General features: G+C 49.3%; 3 protein-coding genes across 6 annotated transcripts; 2 read left to right on the top strand and 1 right to left on the bottom strand.

Moving 5' to 3' along the window:
• Nucleotides 1-2495: 2495 nt before the first annotated feature.
• On the top strand, nucleotides 2496-3542 carry LOC138818183 (uncharacterized). The gene is made up of 4 exons (XM_070009142.1): nucleotides 2496-2577; nucleotides 2876-2942; nucleotides 3204-3263; nucleotides 3382-3542. The coding sequence occupies exons 2-4, from the start codon at nucleotides 2896-2898 to the stop codon at nucleotides 3536-3538; spliced, it is 264 nt and encodes an 87-aa protein (XP_069865243.1). The 5' UTR covers nucleotides 2496-2577; nucleotides 2876-2895; the 3' UTR covers nucleotides 3539-3542.
• A 3107-nt stretch (nucleotides 3543-6649) lies between these two features.
• On the top strand, nucleotides 6650-7342 carry Ccl27 (C-C motif chemokine ligand 27). The gene is made up of 3 exons (XM_070009129.1): nucleotides 6650-6732; nucleotides 6878-7010; nucleotides 7186-7342. The coding sequence occupies exons 1-3, from the start codon at nucleotides 6666-6668 to the stop codon at nucleotides 7340-7342; spliced, it is 357 nt and encodes a 118-aa protein (XP_069865230.1). The 5' UTR covers nucleotides 6650-6665.
• Nucleotides 7343-7371: 29 nt separating this feature from the next.
• Nucleotides 7372-17556, bottom strand: Il11ra (interleukin 11 receptor subunit alpha). 4 transcript variants are annotated; one of them, XM_070009117.1, is made up of 13 exons: nucleotides 17469-17556; nucleotides 14313-14412; nucleotides 13727-13787; nucleotides 12588-12780; nucleotides 12408-12484; nucleotides 12140-12175; nucleotides 11889-12055; nucleotides 10904-11067; nucleotides 9940-10081; nucleotides 9507-9626; nucleotides 9295-9391; nucleotides 8542-8639; nucleotides 7372-7791 (listed from the first exon to the last, which is right to left on the bottom strand). In XM_070009117.1, exons 2-13 carry the CDS (start codon nucleotides 14410-14412, stop codon nucleotides 7775-7777), a joined length of 1272 nt encoding a protein of 423 aa, XP_069865218.1. In that variant the 5' UTR covers nucleotides 17469-17556; the 3' UTR covers nucleotides 7372-7774. The 4 variants fall into 4 exon arrangements, with proteins under 4 accessions (XP_069865218.1, XP_069865200.1, XP_069865211.1 ...); XM_070009099.1 differs by having other exon boundaries at nucleotides 12370-12484; nucleotides 12611-12780; XM_070009110.1 differs by having other exon boundaries at nucleotides 8557-8639; nucleotides 12370-12484; nucleotides 12611-12780.
• Nucleotides 17557-18652: the final 1096 nt, after the last annotated feature.

Here is an 18652-nt window from a genome sequence, read left to right as displayed (position 1 = left end):
TGATGCTGAGCTTTCCTTTCAAAGTCCATCCTCCCCACTACCTCTATAGGACTGTACTTTCTTTTTAATATCAGTTTATATGGTCCTAATCTTGCTTGGCAAAATAAATAAACTTTTACTTTCCCCAAAATCCTGCTCTCACTATATGTGAATTGGCATTGAGTTCAAGGGATCAGATTTCTGGTATTTAAACCTCTGAAACAGTGAGCCAAATCCTTCCTCTAAGTTTTCTCAGGTATTCTGTTATAACAGTGGAAAGCTGGCTGGGAAGGTGGCTCAGTGGTAGAGTGCTTGCCTTGCATGCCTGAGGCCCTGGGTTCAATTCCCCAGCACCACATAAGCAAAAAGAAAAAAGCCGGAAGTGGCACTATGGCTCAAGTGGTAGAGCGCTAGCCTTGAGCTGAAGAGCTGAGGGGCAGCCCCCAGGCCCAGAGTTCAGGCCCCACGACCGGACCCAAAAAAAAAAAAAAAAAAACAGTGGAAAGCTAATATACTTCCTTTTTTGTCTAAATTCTCCCACAAGGAAGTCCTCAACAAGTTCCTAGATGTGATCTCTTCAGACTCAAGCTTTCAAGAAGGCTGAATTAAAACTCTATCCTATGCTATATACTTCCCACTGATTCACCACACTGAAAGGGCTAGCCCTGCATATCCTCAGACCAACTAGGTGGAACATCTCATTAAGAAACTAAAGTAGTACTCTACTAAGGCAAGCCTAGCACTCTAGATTTGCCTCTACCCTCCAAGCCATCCAAGATTCCAACTCATGGCCCTACCTTTTCTTCCTTCCCCAGAGCTCCAACACTTAGCCTATGGCAGCACCAGAGTAAGTCCTGGGCAAGTAAAGAGATGTGAATTGCCATGGCCTGGCAAACCTTGCTCTAAACTAGACCTGACCCCACTAGCATAAGCCTGGAGTGTCAACATGAGCGAGAGTGTGAATGAAGGCAAGTGTGGCAACAGCACAGACTCCTCACATCCAGACTACAGTGCTTCCAACTAAGCCACCTGTCACTCACATATCTGTCTGTCTGCTGTCTATAGCTAAGGCTGGGGAAGATAAATATAAGAGGAGGGTTGAATGAGGAACTGAGTAGGCTATTCATTTCTCCCACTTTGTGTGTGTGTGTGTGCACACACACGCACGTGCACACATACATATGCATGCATTGGTACTAGGGCTTGAACTCAGGGCCTTAACTTTTCCACTCAAGGCTAGCACTTTACCACTTGAGCCACAGCACTACTTGTGGCTTTTGGTGGTTAACTGGAGATAAGGGGCTCTTGGACTTTCCTGCCTGGGCTGGTTTCAAACCGCCATCCTCAGATATCAGCTTCCTGAGTAGCTAGGATTACAGACCTGAGCCACCCCCAGACTCATTTCACTTATTTCTGATCCCTCTCATTCATATTATCAGTTCAGGCTCTCTTCCCACCCTTCTCCCCACAACAATTTTAGCTGAGCATTTTGGGCCTTGGCTGGGACAGTTATTTCCAACACCCTGGACTTGGTTAATGGTCCCTTTTCTTTTTGGCTCTGGTGCAGTACCCTCTACCTACCCCTGCCAATCTCCTTCATTTACTGTAATAATCTGTCCTTTCTTCTCTCTCCTATGTATGGGAGATAGGATAGGCTCTCTGAAAGTGAAGTCTTCTTTACTATTATATCCTCAAGACTAGCACAGTAATTTGCATGTTGTACTCAGTAGTTATTGGTTGATTATAAAAAATAAAAATTAGCCGGGCGCTGGTGGCTCACGCCTATAATCCTAGCTACTCAGGAGGCTGAGATCTGAGGATCACGGTTCAAAGCCAGCCAGGGCAGGAGAGACCGTGAGACTCCTATCTCCAATAAACCACCAGAAAACCGGAAGTGGCGCTGTAGCGCAAGTGGTAGAGCACTCGCCTTGAGCTGAAGAGCTGAGGGACAGCGCCCAGGCCCAGAGTTCAGGCCCCACGACCAACAAAAAATAATAATAATAATAAATAAAATAATAAAAAAATAAAAATTATAGGAATATCAGTCTTTCAGCTATTAGGTGACTTGGCCAAGGCCACACAAGAAGAATTTCCATAGCCGAGCCTTTCTAGGCTGGGTTCTCTTTAAGGGCCCATTCCTTCTCAACCCAGTCATGCAAAGGGAGCAGGGCAAGTTAAGAAAGGCAATTGGCAGGGCAGATACCTGGAAAGAGTATGGGGGTGTGAAAACAGTACTGGAGTGTTGCAAAGCACTTATATTGCTGCCTGTTGCTGAGGCCTCAGCCTGCAAGGGAGTATCCCCAAAGCCTCATTTTATCCCCGTAAAACAATATACTATTAACCCCTTCCTCCCTTCCCGTAGCACCCCATGACTCCTCCTTCCCCTCAGTGACAAGGTCTGATTCCACATCAGAGTCTGACGCTTTAACTCCGCCTCCCCGGGGGAGAATGTCTGGCTCCGCCCCTTCCGGGTTATAGGTAAGCCCCACCCCTAGAGTGCGAAGGTATCCCTGTGACGTAATGACAACAATCCGTTTCCGGGGTGGAGCCAGGGAGGGCGGGAGTTTAGGCTGCGCCGACCCCTCAGCCCCCCTCCAGGTGATCCCAGCTCCTGGAGATCCTCCCCCGGAACCCCAGATTTCCCAGCCCCACGGCCGCCAAGGCTCCTGGCTTGACCTCCAACACGTCCCAGGCCCCCGAGATATCCTTTCCCCCAACGCTTTAAATCTAGTGCCTCCCAAACCCTTCGTCCCGTTCTATCCCGATGTGGCAACTGGCTCCCGGAGGGGCCCCTGGCTCAGATTACCGGAGACCTACTGAGCCCCGTCCTGAGAGTGACGGAGAACGAGACTGGGGGCTGGGGCCATATACTTAATCCAGTCGTGCTACTCCCCAGGAGACGTTCGGAACCCGGACATGTCGGGATTGAGGAGATACGAGGTGGCGCTGGAGGCGGAGGAGGAGTGAGTGGAGGCGGAGGCGCGGAGGAGGGGCCCGGCGGCTCCGGGGGGCGGGGGAGGGGAGGAGGGTGCGCGCTCTCGGGCCGGGAGGGCGGGGCGGCGTCCCGGAGGGCGTGGGTGAGAGAGGCCCGCCTTCGAGGGGGCGGGGCCTTTCTCGTGGGCGAGCCAGGTCCGGGGGCGGGGTCTGCGGGGGTCATCCCCGCCCCTCCCGGGGTCATCCCCGCCCCTCCCGGCGCCCGGCCCGGCTCTGCCTTCTCTCCTCAGGATCTACTGGGGCTGCTTCTACTTTTTCCCCTGGCTGCGAATGTGGCGCCGAGAGCGGAGGTGAGGGGGCTACTACGATCCCGCGGGCCTGCCTTGGACGAGACTTAGATCCGAGGGGTGGGCGGGGGACCCAAGGACTCCCCGCACCGGCTCACGCAGTTTCCCGGTCGCCCCACAGCTCGGCGCACCCCCGACAACAGAAGCTGGAACCTCTTCGGGGCCTGATGAGCTGTCTGTCGAGCGGTCTGGGCCCTGCTCCCCAGCGCTCAGGCCGCGGCCTCCTCTGCCGCACCCCCACCACCGCTGCCCAGCCAGCCGGTGCATTAAAGATTTAAAGCGAAGCCTACCTACCAAACTGCCTTCCTGACTCCGCCGCCGCGGCCTCCATTCGAGCTGGGAACCCCCTCTCTCCGTATCCGCTGTTTCCTTCCCAACCTGGCTTCTCTCCCTTTTAGCCAAGGCCCCAATTAAGACTTAAGGGCTCCTCATCAGTGTCAGGCTTCTTGTTACTGTCAGTGACTGCTTCTCCGCCACATCCCCTAAAAAAATATCCATCACTGGTAGTAGCCTATATGGTAAGAACTAAGTAATCTTGGCCTGATCTACCTCTCCACTTTATCCCCATACTGGTATGTTTGTTCCCACAATCCCAGCTGTTACCATCTTCCTCCTGGCCAGAACTTCGCCCAATGTTTGAAGAATCTTCTCTTCCTGAGAGTGGATCTAAAACATTTTAAGCCAGGGTTGTTGAGCGTAGTGAGTGAGAGGAGGAAATTCCTAAAAGCTGAGCCCAGCCAGTAGCCTGCGTCAGGAGAATGATGAAGGGTGAAGATGTTTCCTACAGTTAATATCCCCACCTGATTCCAGGTTTTGAGATAGTGGCATCAGCCTACCTAGCAGTTCTTGCTACTTCCCTATGGAAGTCCAAGCATCATTACTCCCTGCCATCCCTTTTTTTCTTACCACCCAACCAGTCTGAGACCCTAACTCCTAAAGTGGTGAGAGACTAGAACTGCTTTATGGGCCTGCTTTCAGTTATAAACCAGATCCAGCACCAGAAAGGGTACTGGAGAATTAAATTACAGAAATAACTCATTCCTGGCTAAGGCCAAAACTGGGTTTCACCTTAAGCTGCACCTGCTACAGCAAATTGTGACTGGAAAAGAAGACTTGGTCTTATTTTTGGAGAAATCAGCACACACCAGGACAGTTTGTTTTCTGCCTTCCAAAACTGTTGTTCTCAACTGCCAAGTCCTGGAAAGCTCACAAAGTCAATGGTGATCTACCAGCTGACAGAGACCTATGACATGAATGGAACATGGGAAAATTCCTTGGGATTTCTTTGAAAACACTCAAGCAGAAGTCCAAACTGGCAGTGGGAGAAGGAACTCTTAAGACCTCTGGGTACCAAAAATTCAACATGAGTGGCCTTTGGATTGTGATGGCTTTCAAGAAAGCACCTGAGGAGATCAAACCGATGGCCTTGCACATACTAGGCAACTGTTTTTGAATTTTAAATAAATGGAATCACACAAAGAAAGTGCTCAAATCTTTAAGCCACTCCCATACCATGTATAACATCAAAGACCCCTTCAAAGGTAGAATGCTGTGTTCAATCCTGGTCCCACAGTTTACCAGGATTCTGTCAGAAGACCTAAGACAAACTCCAGGGAGGGGGGACTTCAAGTTTCACTCTGGATTAGAGGAAAGGTTCAGGTTTTCAGCTAGAGGAGGACTCCTCCCTAATCTGGAAAGTTGGAGGAACGCCGTAACAGAAAAGGGCTATCTAAATGGTGACTGTCCCCAGAAAAGAAAACTGGAAAAGATAGCCCTGCAATATCCAGATGAGAGCTGGATAATTGAGTTTATTTATTTTTTGTGAATGTAAAAGACTTTTATTAGGGTTTTTAATGTAAACAGATATACTAAGTGACATTACTAGGGGAAAGAGTATGGAGGCTAGTCAGGCAGGATTTGCTCTTGATCATTTGCTATTTCACATCAAGCATGAGGGCAGTCACTCTGGAGATAATTGAGTTTATACTTGGGTATATACTCAGTTTATATATTTCAATTACTGGGAGGGACTTGATTAAAATTCTCCAAATCAGGAACATAGACCACTAACCTAACAGCATGCCTTACCTAGGCAGTTTCCAGCTTCTCAGAAAGGACTGATCAGGGCAAGAAGTTTTGCCTTGAGGAACAGGGCAAAAAGGACAGGGAGGTCTACATACAGGATTAGGAGAAAATAGGAAGGATATGTTCAGGGCTAGAGCAGAAAGATGGGATAAATGGAAAAAATACTGCTGAATGCAGAGGGAGGGGAGATGTTCCTCCAGTTCCAGTAAGGAAAGAGACTGGAATTTGAGTAGAATTTTTTTTTCCTTAGATATCAGGCTTTTGGCATGGCTTAAGTTATAGGGTACCTGCTTGGCAAGTGCTAGATCTTGAGTTCAAATGCCCGCACCAATAAGAGAGAGAGACAGGCTAGAAACCCCAAATCCACAAACTGGCATTCCTGAAATAGAACTTGGCAAACACAAGAAGGTAAGATTTCTTAGGCCTTTCATCTGTTTTGACATCAGCAGTCTGGCACCATTTTTATCTTCTCTTCCACCTTACCTTTCCTCCTTACCTTCCTGGAGAAAGTAGCCCTCACCTCAGCCAGAAAGGTCGCTTTAGGGACTCATTCCCATCAGTGTCTCCTAGTAGGACAGGCAGGCCACAGCAAGAGGTGGGTTGTGATAAAGGCAAGTTAGTACTGACTTATGTTTCCACTCCACCCACAACTCCATTAGAATGTTGTATGTTAGGGCTGGGAATGTGGCTTAGTGGTAGAGTGTTTGCCTTGCATGGATAAAGCCCTCGATTCCTCAGTACCACATACACAGAAAAAGCCAGAAGTAGCACTATGGCTCAAGTGGTAGAACACTAGCCTTGAGCAAAAAGAAGCTCAGGAAGTATCCAGGCCCAGAGTTCAGTCCCCAAGACTGGCAAAAAAAGTTGTGTGTTAGTGGCTGATTATAAAACAAAAACAGACATGGTATATAACTGGGGCTTTATGATTTTGTCTGATTGTCCAATCATGGGTGTGACCTTGAAATTGAGTGACTGAGGTGTGACTGTGAATGTGTGGCTATGGGAATGTTAACTATGAACGTCTATTATTAGATGCTACTATGGATCCTTACCTGGCATTAATTATTGTACCATCAGCCCCCATATATGTACTACTGCTTGGCACTGTTTCTCTTATCTGGGCTTAAAAGCCCAGGAAAAAATGGTTGTCCTAGAAGTGGAAAGAATCTGTGGCAGCAGTTCAAGAATTAGAGCTCAGTAACATCATAAGATAAGCAATACATCTGCACCTGTGTCTGACTCACCTGGTGCCCCAGGTCAAATGTGCCCAGATAAAAGGTAGGGGGAGAGAAGGAAAGAGCAGTGTCTAGGCTGAGCAGCATGAAGGGATTCTTAACCACCAGTGGCCTCTTGCTGCTATTGTTCCTGAGCCCAGACCCTGGAACAGGTAAGTCTTGAGGATGGGGGTATAGAAGGCTGTGTGAGTGGGCTGAGTTAAGAGGGTAAGGGGTCCAGGAAGTCCAACCTCCAGCTGTGTGATAGCGCAGTTCTGGTTATAGACCCTTCTGAACATATGGCTCTCTTGTTCCTAGCGCTGCCACTGTCACCCAGCACTACATGCTGTACTCAGCTCTACAGACAGCCACTCTCAAACAAGCTACTGAGGAAGGTCATCCATGTGGAACTGCAGGAGGCTGATGGGGACTGTCACCTCCAGGCTGTTGTGTGAGCTCTGTCCCCGCTCTTGATAGCCCTGACTCTGGCCTCAGTCCCAACCCCTGATGTTTATCCCAATGCCAGCCCCATGAGCCTTCTGAGGTTTTCATATGCCCCATGCCCCAATCCTGGGACAACCTCATGCCCATTCTGTGGGCATAGCTTTGGACCTTTCCATTCCTAGACTTCACCTGGCTCGACGCAGTGTTTGCATCCATCCCCAAAACCGCAGCCTAGCTCGGTGGTTTGTGCGCCAAGGGAAAAGGCTCCAAGAAATCCTACCCAACTTGAATCTGACACTGAAAAGGAAAATGGATTGGAGCCCCCAAATGCCAAAATAATAAAGAAGTATTGGACAATAATCCAAGTGTGACCTTTAAAAACTCCCTTTTTTAAAAATTTGAATCTTTACAGTTCCCCCACCCCCAAGAGCCAAGGTCAAGAATCAGAGACCTATACATATTCTCCAGGTACCTACATACATACAACATGCAGAGAACATATGTTCTCTACCTCACACACTTGGGCACATATGGACACAGACATAAACATCTACATACATTCCTCAGGTGGACCTCTAGCTCTGAGATGACATCAGAGATCCAGACACCTTTCAGCTGGCAGGTATAGAATACAAGATTGCAAAGAAAGGGGCTCTTCCAGCTGAGAATCCCATCTATAGAGTTCTCCTGCCCTGGTTGATTCTCCTGTCCATCTAGACACGTCAGCAAGACGAGTTACAGGTAGAATTAGATGAAGTTCTCCTGGGTCCTCTATAGATTTGAAGCACCTAGAAGAGCAGGAAGAAAATTAAGAGACAAAGTAAGTCTGGGTCTTGGCCCAAACATCCTAAGAATGAAAGCAAGGGGGTGGGGAAACCCATTCTGAGCCAACACTGAGATGGAATAGATGAGCCCAACTCTGAGTGAGCCCCAACACCCTAAAGAAGGGACAGATATAACTCTGGACACACATACATTAAGAATGAGGGAGGAGGGCTGGGAAGGTGGCTCAGTGGTAGAGCCCTTGCCTTGCATGCATGAGGCCCTGGGTTCGATTCCTCAGCACCACATAAGCAAAAAGAAAAAAGCCGGAAGTGGCGCTGTGGCTCAAGTGGTAGAGCACTAGCCTTGAGCTGAAGAGCTGAGGGACGGCGCCCAGGTCCAGAGTTCAGGCCCCATGACCCTCTCCCTCTCCTTCTCTCTCTCTTCCCTCCCCCTCCCCCTCCCTCTTCCCACCCCCCCTCACACACACAGAATGCTGTGGGCATTGATCTAAGATATCTCAAGGGAACTGATAGATAAGCAGTTTTGAATCTGACTTCCTGAAAATGTAGAAAGCCCTTTTAGAATCCCTGGTATCCAAAGGAGAGAGAGTGAAGAAACCCATTTCTCTGCCTAAGTACACAAGAATGAAAGGCCTAGCCATCAGCATAGATACCAAAAAAAAATGAGACCAAACTCTGATTTCTCAATACCCTTAAAGTTAGTAGGACGTGCAGCTCTTAAACCAGACACTGTCAGAATAGGAAATACCTTACCAAGTCCATACTCGCCTGGAAGCTTGTCCACTGGAATCATCGGGGTCAAGAATCCAGGCTTCTGGGGTCCATTCTTCCCACCTCGTCTCAGCCTCAGCCTAGGGTATAAAAGGGCAGCTGTTCTCCCCAGCAATGTCACTTCCAAATGGGTTTAATCAGAAAAAAAAAAAAAGCCAGGAACCAGTGTGAATCACAAAGTGGGGTGAATCAGACAGGTTCAGGTGTGATCTGAGGCATCAAAACTTCTGTAGGGGGGCTGGGAAGGTGGCTCAGTGGTAGAGCGCTTGCCTTGCATGCATGAAGCCCTGGGTTCGATTCCTCAGCACCACATAAGCAAAAAGAAAAAAGCCAAAGTGGTGCTGTGGCTCAAGTGGTAGAGGGCTAACCTTAAGCTGAAGAGCTGAGGGACAGCGCCCAGGCCCAGAGTTCAGGCCCCACGACGGGACCAAAAAAACAAAAACAAAAACAAAAACTTCTGTAGGGCCAGGCGTTGGTGGCTCACGCCTATAATCATAGCTACTCAGGAGGCTGAGATCTGAAGATCTAGGTTCAAAGCCAGCCTGAGCAGGAAAGTCCATGAGACTCTTATCTCCAATAAACCACTCAAAAACTGGAAGTGGCGCTGTGGCTCAAGCAGTAGAGTGCTCGCCTTGAGCTGAAGAGCTGTGCCCAAGCCCAGAGTTCAAGCCCCACGACCGACCAAAAAAAAAAACTTCTATAGGGGTCTGAGGCTGAAGGACCTCAGTAACTTACCAGAGTCCCAGTGCTAAGGCCCCAGCAGCCAGTCCCAAGAAAGAGAAAATTCCTAAAGATGCTAACACAGCCACTTGCTCCAATGGATCTCTGTGATCTGAAGAGGGGTATCACATAGTGTTATCAGAACAAGCATACTGAAGCTCAGTGCCCCCTTCTCTCAGGCTCTTCTCTTCATTCTCTGTGGCCTTTACTTCTCTGCCTAAGCTCACCAAATGGTTGTGGGTCTGGCTGCATGGAAGGCCTTGGAGGAGCAGGGCTGTCCACCTGATCTTCTGTCTCTCGTGGTTGCATGGGTAGCTGGTCCTCAACAGGTATCTTTGTCAGAGGACCTGAGGGTGTGTGAAACATGAGAAGTATCCACATCAGCATGGCCAGGGCTGGGCATAGAGGCCTACAAGGCAGAGGCTGACCAGCTTCTAGGGTGTGGCTTTTAGAAGTATAGCCTATAACTGCAAGGATGAAAGGGTTGGTAGAGAAAGCTTAAGACAGGGTGATGGTTGTCTAGGGCAGCCATTACTTCTGCCTGGCTGTGACTGAGGGACAAGGGGAGGATGTACCACCTTGCACCTTCAGGGACGTTAATTAGCCAATAGATGCTTTGGAGATGGGGGTTCTTCCCTTTTCTTTGGCTTTCTTTCTCACCAGTGCTTGGAGTTCCCCAGACCTCTGGACTCCAGGCGCTCCAGGTACCAGCATCCAGAAAGTCCCGGGCACTGACGCGCACAGTGTGAGACAGCCCAGCCACAGCATCTGTGATCACCTCCTCCAAGCCAGTGGGCTCCACCTGGGTGTTAAGATAATTCCTTAGGGCATTATCGTAGGCCCTAGGCTGTCAGCAGGGAGCCTAGACAAATGGTTTTCAAATGTTACCCTGTCCTCCCAGTGCCATCCCTGGCAGCCAGTGGAGGGTGTAGGCCTCTAACTACTGTGGTGGCTGATGGGGTAGTCTATACCTAAGGTTTGGAATACTGTATTGGATAGTGACCACTTAGAGGGGCAGTCTGTGGCTTCAATCTGTCTAGGTGAACTTTTGGTCTCTCTATAACTCAGTTTCATTAAATATGATTTTTTATTGTATTGTATTGTATTGTATTGTACTTATTGTAAAGGTGATGTACAGAGGGGTTACATAAGTAAGGTAATGAGTTACATTTCTTGTTGAACATTGTTCCTCATTGAACATTCAACATTGTTGAATATTGTCCTTCATTTTTCTCCCACTTTCCCTCCCCTCTGGCTTCCCACCAACAGTTGTAAAGTTCATTTCCAACATAGTGTCTTGTGAATATCGCTGTTGCATTGGTTCACCCTCTGTCCTTTGTCTCACCGTTTTATTCCCCTTCTCTTCCCCAAATCAGAGAAAGGTATATACAAGACACAGAGTACCAAAGTAAAAATCAGTGGTAACTGAGGTTGATTCCCCAGACCAGATGGTAGCCACTCTTGGGGACTGAGATAGCAGTGGGAGTTCACTACTATCCAGCTGCATGCCTGGCCCAGGGGGTATCAGAGCTGATAATGAATGCCCAGAAACTACAAACATTTAGGATCATGAAATCAGAGACAAAACCCACAGCCCAAGCTTAAGAAACACTCTAGGCCTTACCATGGACCAGACTGGATGCTGTGCTGGACGATACTGCAGCCGGAACTTAAGCAGGAAGTGAGGCTGGCGAGGCCAGGAGGCAGGGTATGTCCAACTGGCACGAAGGCGTCGGGGGTAGCCAGGTACTGACTCTACCTGGAGCCCCTGGGGTGGGTCAGGACGCACTAAGGGCAGCCAGACACAAAGTCAAAGGAGGAAACAGGTACTCATCCCTTTACCGCTTCCTAAGATGTGTGCTTAAAAGCATCTTAGCCGGGCTGGGAAGGTGGCTCAGTGGTAGAGCGCTTGCCTTGCATGCCTGAGGCCCTGGGTTCGATTCCTCAGCACCACATAAGCAAAAAGAAAAAAGCCAGAAGTGGCTCTGTGGCTCAAGTGGTAGAGCGCTAGCCTTGAGCTGAAGAGCTGAGGGACAGCACCCAGGCCCAGAGTACAAGCCCCATGACTGGACCCCTCCCCCCCCAAAAAAAAAGCATCTTATCCAAGTACTTCCAGGAGGAATGGGAAAATCTGAAACTTGGTCATTAGTTAGCCTTAGGACCTGTCTATCATCATATCTTTATTTTAAAATAAGCTACCAGTCTTGGGGGTGGAGGGAGAATTTTGTTGCATAAGTAAAAAAGGAAATTTTCTATCGGAAAAAGATGATTTGGTCCAAATTTCAACCAGTTTTACTGCCCACCTCCCCACCACACACATGCATGCACACACACACATAGATCAAGAAGGAGGACTCATCGGGGGCTTCCCTTGGCTAGGGAGGCCATGAGATCTGACTATCTTCTGCACAGTGCCTAGAAGCAGGAGTCAGTCCTGAGGCTAGGCAGCCTCCAGGGAAGCTGAGAGAAGGAAGGACCTGTAGCAGCAGGCTAGAGTGTGTGCAGAGGGTAACAGAGACCATCTCTTTGATTGCATCTGTGTGTGTGAAGTGGAGTCCCTCTGGGGTTTCTGATAGGGGTCTGGGTAGAAGTCTAGGGTGGGTACTCACAGATGTTTTGCAAGCTCACATCCAGCAGGCGTGTACTGGCACCCAGCGGATTCACCTCAGTCACATTAATCCGATACTTGCTCCAGAATTCGGCCCCATGAACCACACAGCGGGTAGCCCCTGGGGGTTCCTGTGGACATGGCCAGGGCCCTGTGGATGAACCCTCACTAGGAGGGAGAATATGGTCTTAGGCTTGGAAATACCCATTGTGGGACACTGTGGGAGCCCCCAGACACTCCTTCATATCCTACCTCTGACTATTAGCAGCTTCTGGTGCATTCTTCTTCCTGGTTGGGAGGGGCCATCTGAGGTCAGGAAAGAAAAGAGGGCCTTCTGCCCTCTTTGAGGCTTTCCTTAGAGCCTCTCTCCCTGCCTCCCATCCCCATATTATGCCAGCACACTCAATTGCTTAGACACACACACACACACACACACACACACACACACACACACATACACACACACACACACACACACACACCTGTAAGAAGTGAAGTAGCGGGTGGGTAAACCGCTGACCTGGCTGGATCTCCAAGTACAGGAGAAGTTCTCATAGGCGGCTGCTTGGCAGGAGACCACAGGACGGGCTGGTGGGTCTAGAGGCAGAGGATGCAGCTAGAGATGATGCAGTCCTCCCCTCCTCCCTATGCCAGAGGGTTTCCTTGGGCTCTAAATTCCCTTAGGGATCACATGACTCACCACCACCATCCTCCCCAACTCACAGCCCAGCTTCAGGTTCACCATGCCCTCAAGGGCACCATCCAGCGTCCGACAGATGTAAGTGCCCTCAGCACTGCTGTCTGCCCCAACCAGGACCAGCTCATTCCCTAACCCAGCGTCTGGTCCCTGTAGCATCCCAGACTCCCCATCTCGAAACCAGGAAACTGGGGTCCTAGAGGTGAGATGAGGTAATAGCAGAGAGAAGATTTAAAGATTAAGTCAGACCATGCCACTGTTCTCCACAGGCCCCTATTGTTAAACTCGTAAACAAGTCTAAATTCCCTTCACTGCTTAGAAAATCCCTCATGATCTACCTTTGCTTTCTTTTCCTTCATCAGCTCCTTCCTCTTTCCCCTTCATCAACTATACTTTGGCTACATTGCTCTGTTCCTCAGAAGTATTGAGTTTTTACCCATCTCAGGAGAAGCAATTTTTATGACTTTAAAATATGTTTCTATTGAAGCATAATTCACACACAACAAAATGCTAAAGTACACACATCACTAGGTTCTATTGGCTTTGATGAGTGCTATCACAAGACAAGATTGTTTTGATCCTAGAAAGTTTCTTTATATCACCTCCCTCTGGGGAGAAGCATTTGTATTTGCTGTTCCCACTATCAGGAATACTTCTACCCTAATCTGTGGCTGGCTTTTCTTTTCTGATCTTCAGAAATCACTTGCAATGTCACTTCCTCATACAGACCTAGGAAGTAATCATTCAATCACCTTCTTCCATGTGTGTTTTTCTGTCCTGCAAATATTACTAATTGGCAAGATTCACTTATGGTCTGTCTTCCCCCATTAGAATGTAAGCTCTGCGAGGGCAATAATTTCCTGGCTTGTGTATTCCTGCCTCCTAGAGCCCAAAATACACAAGGCAATTAGTGCCCAATACATACATATCTATTGTTTTATTGGGTTTTTTTTTTTATGTGTGGGGAGAGGGAAGGTACTTGGGGTCAGATAGTTCCATGTATGCCAAGCAACAATCCACTCCCAGCTCTAGTTGAATTTTCTATTAAACGAGCATAATTAGGAAAAAGAGATGGGTATGAGAGGGAACATAAGTCAGGGCAGATCAAGAGTGTCATATCAACTGGCAGGTGGATTACTTACCCAGCATTCACTCCAGGGCAACACAGCATCACCGACTTGCCAAGCTGCCCATACTGGACCCCTGAAAAGGGCAATTCTGAGGTAATATTCTTTTTCCCCTTCCCCTCTGCCCCACTTTATGAGAGTGACAAGATAAGGCATAAGACTGTCAATCAACTAGGATTAAAGTGTCAAGATACACTATCGAAGCTGGGCACTGGTGGCTCACACCTGTAATCCTAGCTACCCAGGAGGTTCAGATCTGAGGACCACAGTTTAAAGCCAGCCCAGGCAGGAAAAATCCATGAGACTCATCTCTAATTAACCACAGAAAACCAGAAAGGGACCTGGAGCTGTGGCCCAAAGTGATAGAGTCCTAGCCTTGAATGAAAGAGTTTAGGGACAACACTCAGGCCCTGAGTTATTCAAGCTCCACGACTAACAAAAACAAACAACAAAAAAAGACATACTGTTAGAGGACAAAGTAGAAAAGGGACCCCCATGAACAGAGATTAGGAGTGGTCACAGTTAAGACATGGGAAGGGGGTCACTGAGTGGCAAATCCTACATCAGAGTTGGAGGGGTCACAGAACATCATTCTTTTTACCTGAGGGACCCCAGGCCTGGGGGCAGAGAGAAGAGGAAGACACCAGGGCTGCAGCCACGACCACCAGGACCCTGCTCAGCCCTGAGTAGCTGTGGCTCATCTGTGGGAAGAGAGACAGAATCAGGGATTCCCCCATCCCTGAGATAGGAGGCTAAAGCCTGGTTCTTGCTCTCCAAAGACAACTGAGGTACTAAGTGAACTAAAGCTATTAGAAAACACTGGGTGTGATCAGAAGCTTCTTTTCCATCATATCCCCATGCATGTGCGTGCTCATGGGTGCATGCGCGCGCGCGTACACACACACACACACACACACACACACACACACACACACACACACACACACACACACACACACACACACACACACACACACACACACACACACACACACACACACACACACACACACACCCATCTCAGTCCTGGGCTTAGGGCCCAGAACAAAAGCCGGAGGCAACAGACTGTGCCAGCACCCCCCCCCATACACCACTCTTGGCACCCACCCCTGGCACCAAGGGCTGGCACTGGCTTAACCACTCCCATTAACCCTCCACTCCATTTCGTGGGAATTCTGGCATTCATCCCACCTGTCCATGGCTAATCACTGCCTCTGACTAACCCGAAGCAAACCTTATCACCTTGCAGCATGGGGGCTGTGTAACGTGTCCAAAACTGCCCTGTAATCTTACCATGAGGTCTAGTCCTGCTCTGGCTTTCAAGTCTCTGGCCTGGTTCTGGCCCCTTGCTCTGGCTACTTGGGCTACTCAGCTGGGCCTGGCTTGAAATCTTGTTGGTCTAGCTTATGAGGCTGGATGAAGCTAGGGTGCAGGCTGGGGTTGCAGAGTTAAGCGGATCCAGATGCCCTGGCTGCTGCCAGAGGCTGGGGACGGGCAAGCAGCCAGCAGATGGAGATGGAGACAGGGTGGCGGAAAGGGGAGGAGGACTTGGAGCCTGCAAGAATAGAGGGGCCTAGAATAGAGACCACAACACTAACAGAATAGGTCCTGATCACTCCGTCCTGAAGACCCAAGAGGGAGCAGGGGGTCGAACGAGACAAGGGTAGGGTTGGGGTCAGGGGAACTCAAAAATGTCTGAGGAGACTCTAACAGTGTGTGCATGTTTCCACAGAAGAGGGCTAGGAGAGAGGATCTGAGTGGAGGTTGGAGGGGGGCGGTAAGCAGTAGTAAAAAAGCAAATGGGGAGAATGTTCTTGTCCAGAGTGCCAAAAGAGGAAGAACACATACCCCTCCGGAGTTAAATGGAGCATGGGCCTCTTGTGTTTGTGTCAGTCTGAATTTGTCTTGGTGGCTTCCTCTTGCCCCCTGCCCTGCCCCCAGCCACACTGACCCTACTTAGCCCAGCCCTACCTCTATGATCCCAGTGACTAAGTGTTCAATGGCCTCCAGGACTTCCTCCTACCAGCCATTGCACCAGCACTCCTATTCCACTCAGTTCTGTAACCCCAGAACTAATCCCTCCTTCCCATTCTCTCCCGCCCCACCCCCCCCCCAGCCCTGGAGCCCAGCTGCCCCAACCAGGCCCCCTCCCCTAACCTCCTGCTTACTCCCCCTACTTCCCATCTTCTCCCCTCTCCTTCCTCCCTCTTCCTCTCCTCCCACCCCAAGCCCTGGGAAGGGAAGAGGTTCCCCCTGGACTGAAAATGAAGCCACAGACACAGCCAGGGCCAGCAAGAGGAAGAGGAGAGTTGCTTATGCTTAAATCCCCCATCACTAGGAAATTCTGTTTTCACAGTCATATATAGCCACATTCACATATGGATTCACTACATACAGTTAACAAAGACACTCCTTTGAACACATATGGATACAATCAAATGAAAACCAGACACAAACTCCTGTTACCATTCTTTTTGCTCCCTAGCAAATATTTCATTAGGGCACAGCTGTCTGGGCTTCCAGGGGAAGGAAGGTCCCAGACTGGGGGATATATGGAAAGGCCAGAGTTCAGTTACCCCCTTCCCTGGAAGTTCCAGCTATTTCTCATCTCCCCCTCCACCCTTTGGGCCCCAGCACCAGGAAATGCCTCTGGTTCCTTGGTGCCAGATACACAGGACTCACACTTAACCTCAGACCCACACTCTCAGATAGTCAGAGTCACACTGATACATTCAGGCATCATCACTAGGACTCAGACATGCTTACATACTTCTCCACATACTTACAGTTTTTCTGTTTCTTTCCTTTCTGCTCTCCTCTTTCCTCTCCCCCCCCCAGTCTTCTTCTCCCTATTCTTCTCTCTTTCTCTCGCTCTTCCTCCCCCTCCCTCTCCCCCTTCTCTCTCTCCCTCTGGGGTGGAGCTGCAGCATTCCCTAAAAGCAACTCCTCTTAGCAATGGCAGATCAGCACGTCACTGTTACAGGCCCCCAGGTAAAAGAGTCAAGCACAGGGACATCGAGAAACAGCTTGAGCACAGAACTAGAAAAACAGATGCACAGAAACACTTGGGAGAGAAAACAACAACTGTGAGCAACATATCTCTAAGAAGGGGAAGAAATACAAGGAACCATAGAGGTTAACATAAAATAAAGAGGGGAGAAGAGGAAGAAGGAAGGCAAGCCACATGTGTTAGGGATGTACAGATGGGCCTGTATATGCTGCAGGCAAAGTAGAAAGGTTAGTTCCACTCTGCTATGAAAGTGGGTCCCCCAGTATAGGAACAAGGCTGTACTCCCAAGCAGTCTGTTGGGATGCAGGGCACACACAGAGTCACAAGTCTCATTCTTGCTCTATTACTTGCTGAAGTCACACACTAGCCACACACAAACTTAACCACCCACTCTCACACTGGCAGACACAATCTTAAACCCCACAGAGACCTTCCCAGAACACATTCCCCATGTGGTCACAGTCCCTCTCACACACACAAACACACCTTCACAACTCACCAAAAACGGCCCACACAATCCCACCCTCTCACTACCACATGCAGACTCAGCTACAAGCACAGGAGCACTGGCACATTAGCTGACAATTACAGCAATTGAGTCTCACACTCTGACATCTTCAGCCTCACAGTCGCACAGACACACTTAACAGTCGGTCACTCGGGGCCCGTAAGATCATACACCACTCTGACCCGCCTCCTCCTGGCAAGACTTCGTAGTCAACACCCGCCCACCCCACCAGGCCTCACCTTCTGCAGCCCGCCAACGCCAGCGCCCTCCACCCTCGCCCTCTGCCCCGGTCTCTACTCGTTCCTGCCCGGGGCTCCTTTAGTTGGGGGCGGCTCCACCCAGGCACCAATAGAAGGAGAGAGGTGAAATAGCGGGGGCTCCCGGCCCATTGGAGACTCCAACTGCCAATCACATCCACCCCCACCTCCTCTGGACACTTCCTGTCCCGTCTGGGATGGAGGAGGGTGCAGGGGGTAGATGCCAGGACAGAGTCCAAAGCTGTATTCCTGGGACTTGGACTGAAAGTCTGTCCTCATCTGGGGACAACAAGACTAAAAGCGTTCAGGCCCCTTCCTCTCCCAGCTATCCATAAACAAAGTGCCAGGTTTAAGGCTTAGAAGCCCCTGGGCAGGTGACTGGAAATACTGAAGGTGCCCTAGACTCCAGATAAGATAAAGCAAGCCAGTGTAGAACAGTCGTTCTTAAACTTTGCTGGGTGTTGTGGTTTTAGAAATGCCAGGCCTTTTGCCAGTTAAATCCCTGTCTCTGAAGGTTGGACCTACAGATCAGTGTTGTTTAAAATCTGACAAGTTGCAGTGAACATGGAGGTGCAAGCATATATTTATGCAGTGTAAGTGCATGTTTAAGTTTGCCTTTTAAAAAAATCAGCCACCTCCTTTTCAGGACTTGCAAGGGAAATGCCTACTATGTCTCTGATCTCCTTCTTGACTAGTTAACGGTACCAAGTCCTAGATACTTCCCCTCCAAGGTCTCTCAGGAAAAAACAAAACAAAACAAAAACACCCTGGACTATAAGGCAGGCAGGCAGCCAAGGTTCTGAGGCCTGTCCAGTCACTGTCCAATGTCAATGTAATTCCCCCACCCAGAGACTCAGTTTCCCTAAGGAAAAAAAAAGACTAAAAGTGTTCTGGCCATCTTTGCATTACTCATATGCCTTGTCTTCACCTTAAAATTTGGAAGACAGGAGGTAACATCTGTTTTCCTGGGTCACATGACCCGTTTTCCCCTCCCCCCTCTCACTAGGGAAACATGTTCAGATGGGAGGGGGCAGAATCAAAGACATTCTGAGAATGGCACCTTGCTTCTAAGTTTTGGGGCTCCTACCTCTTGCTGCCCCTTCCCTGTCAGAGATGTCTATTGCCATGTGCAATGTCTGGGGCAGTGGAGGGGGAGGTATAGGGAT

Source organism: Dipodomys merriami, unplaced genomic scaffold (assembly GCF_024711535.1).
Source record: "Dipodomys merriami isolate MVZ:Mamm:240054 unplaced genomic scaffold, mDipMer1.0.p SCAF_11, whole genome shotgun sequence".
NCBI lineage: Eukaryota > Metazoa > Chordata > Mammalia > Rodentia > Heteromyidae > Dipodomys > Dipodomys merriami.
The sequence above is the reverse complement of the archived record's forward strand: the minus strand, read 5'-3'. Positions and strand labels throughout refer to the sequence as shown.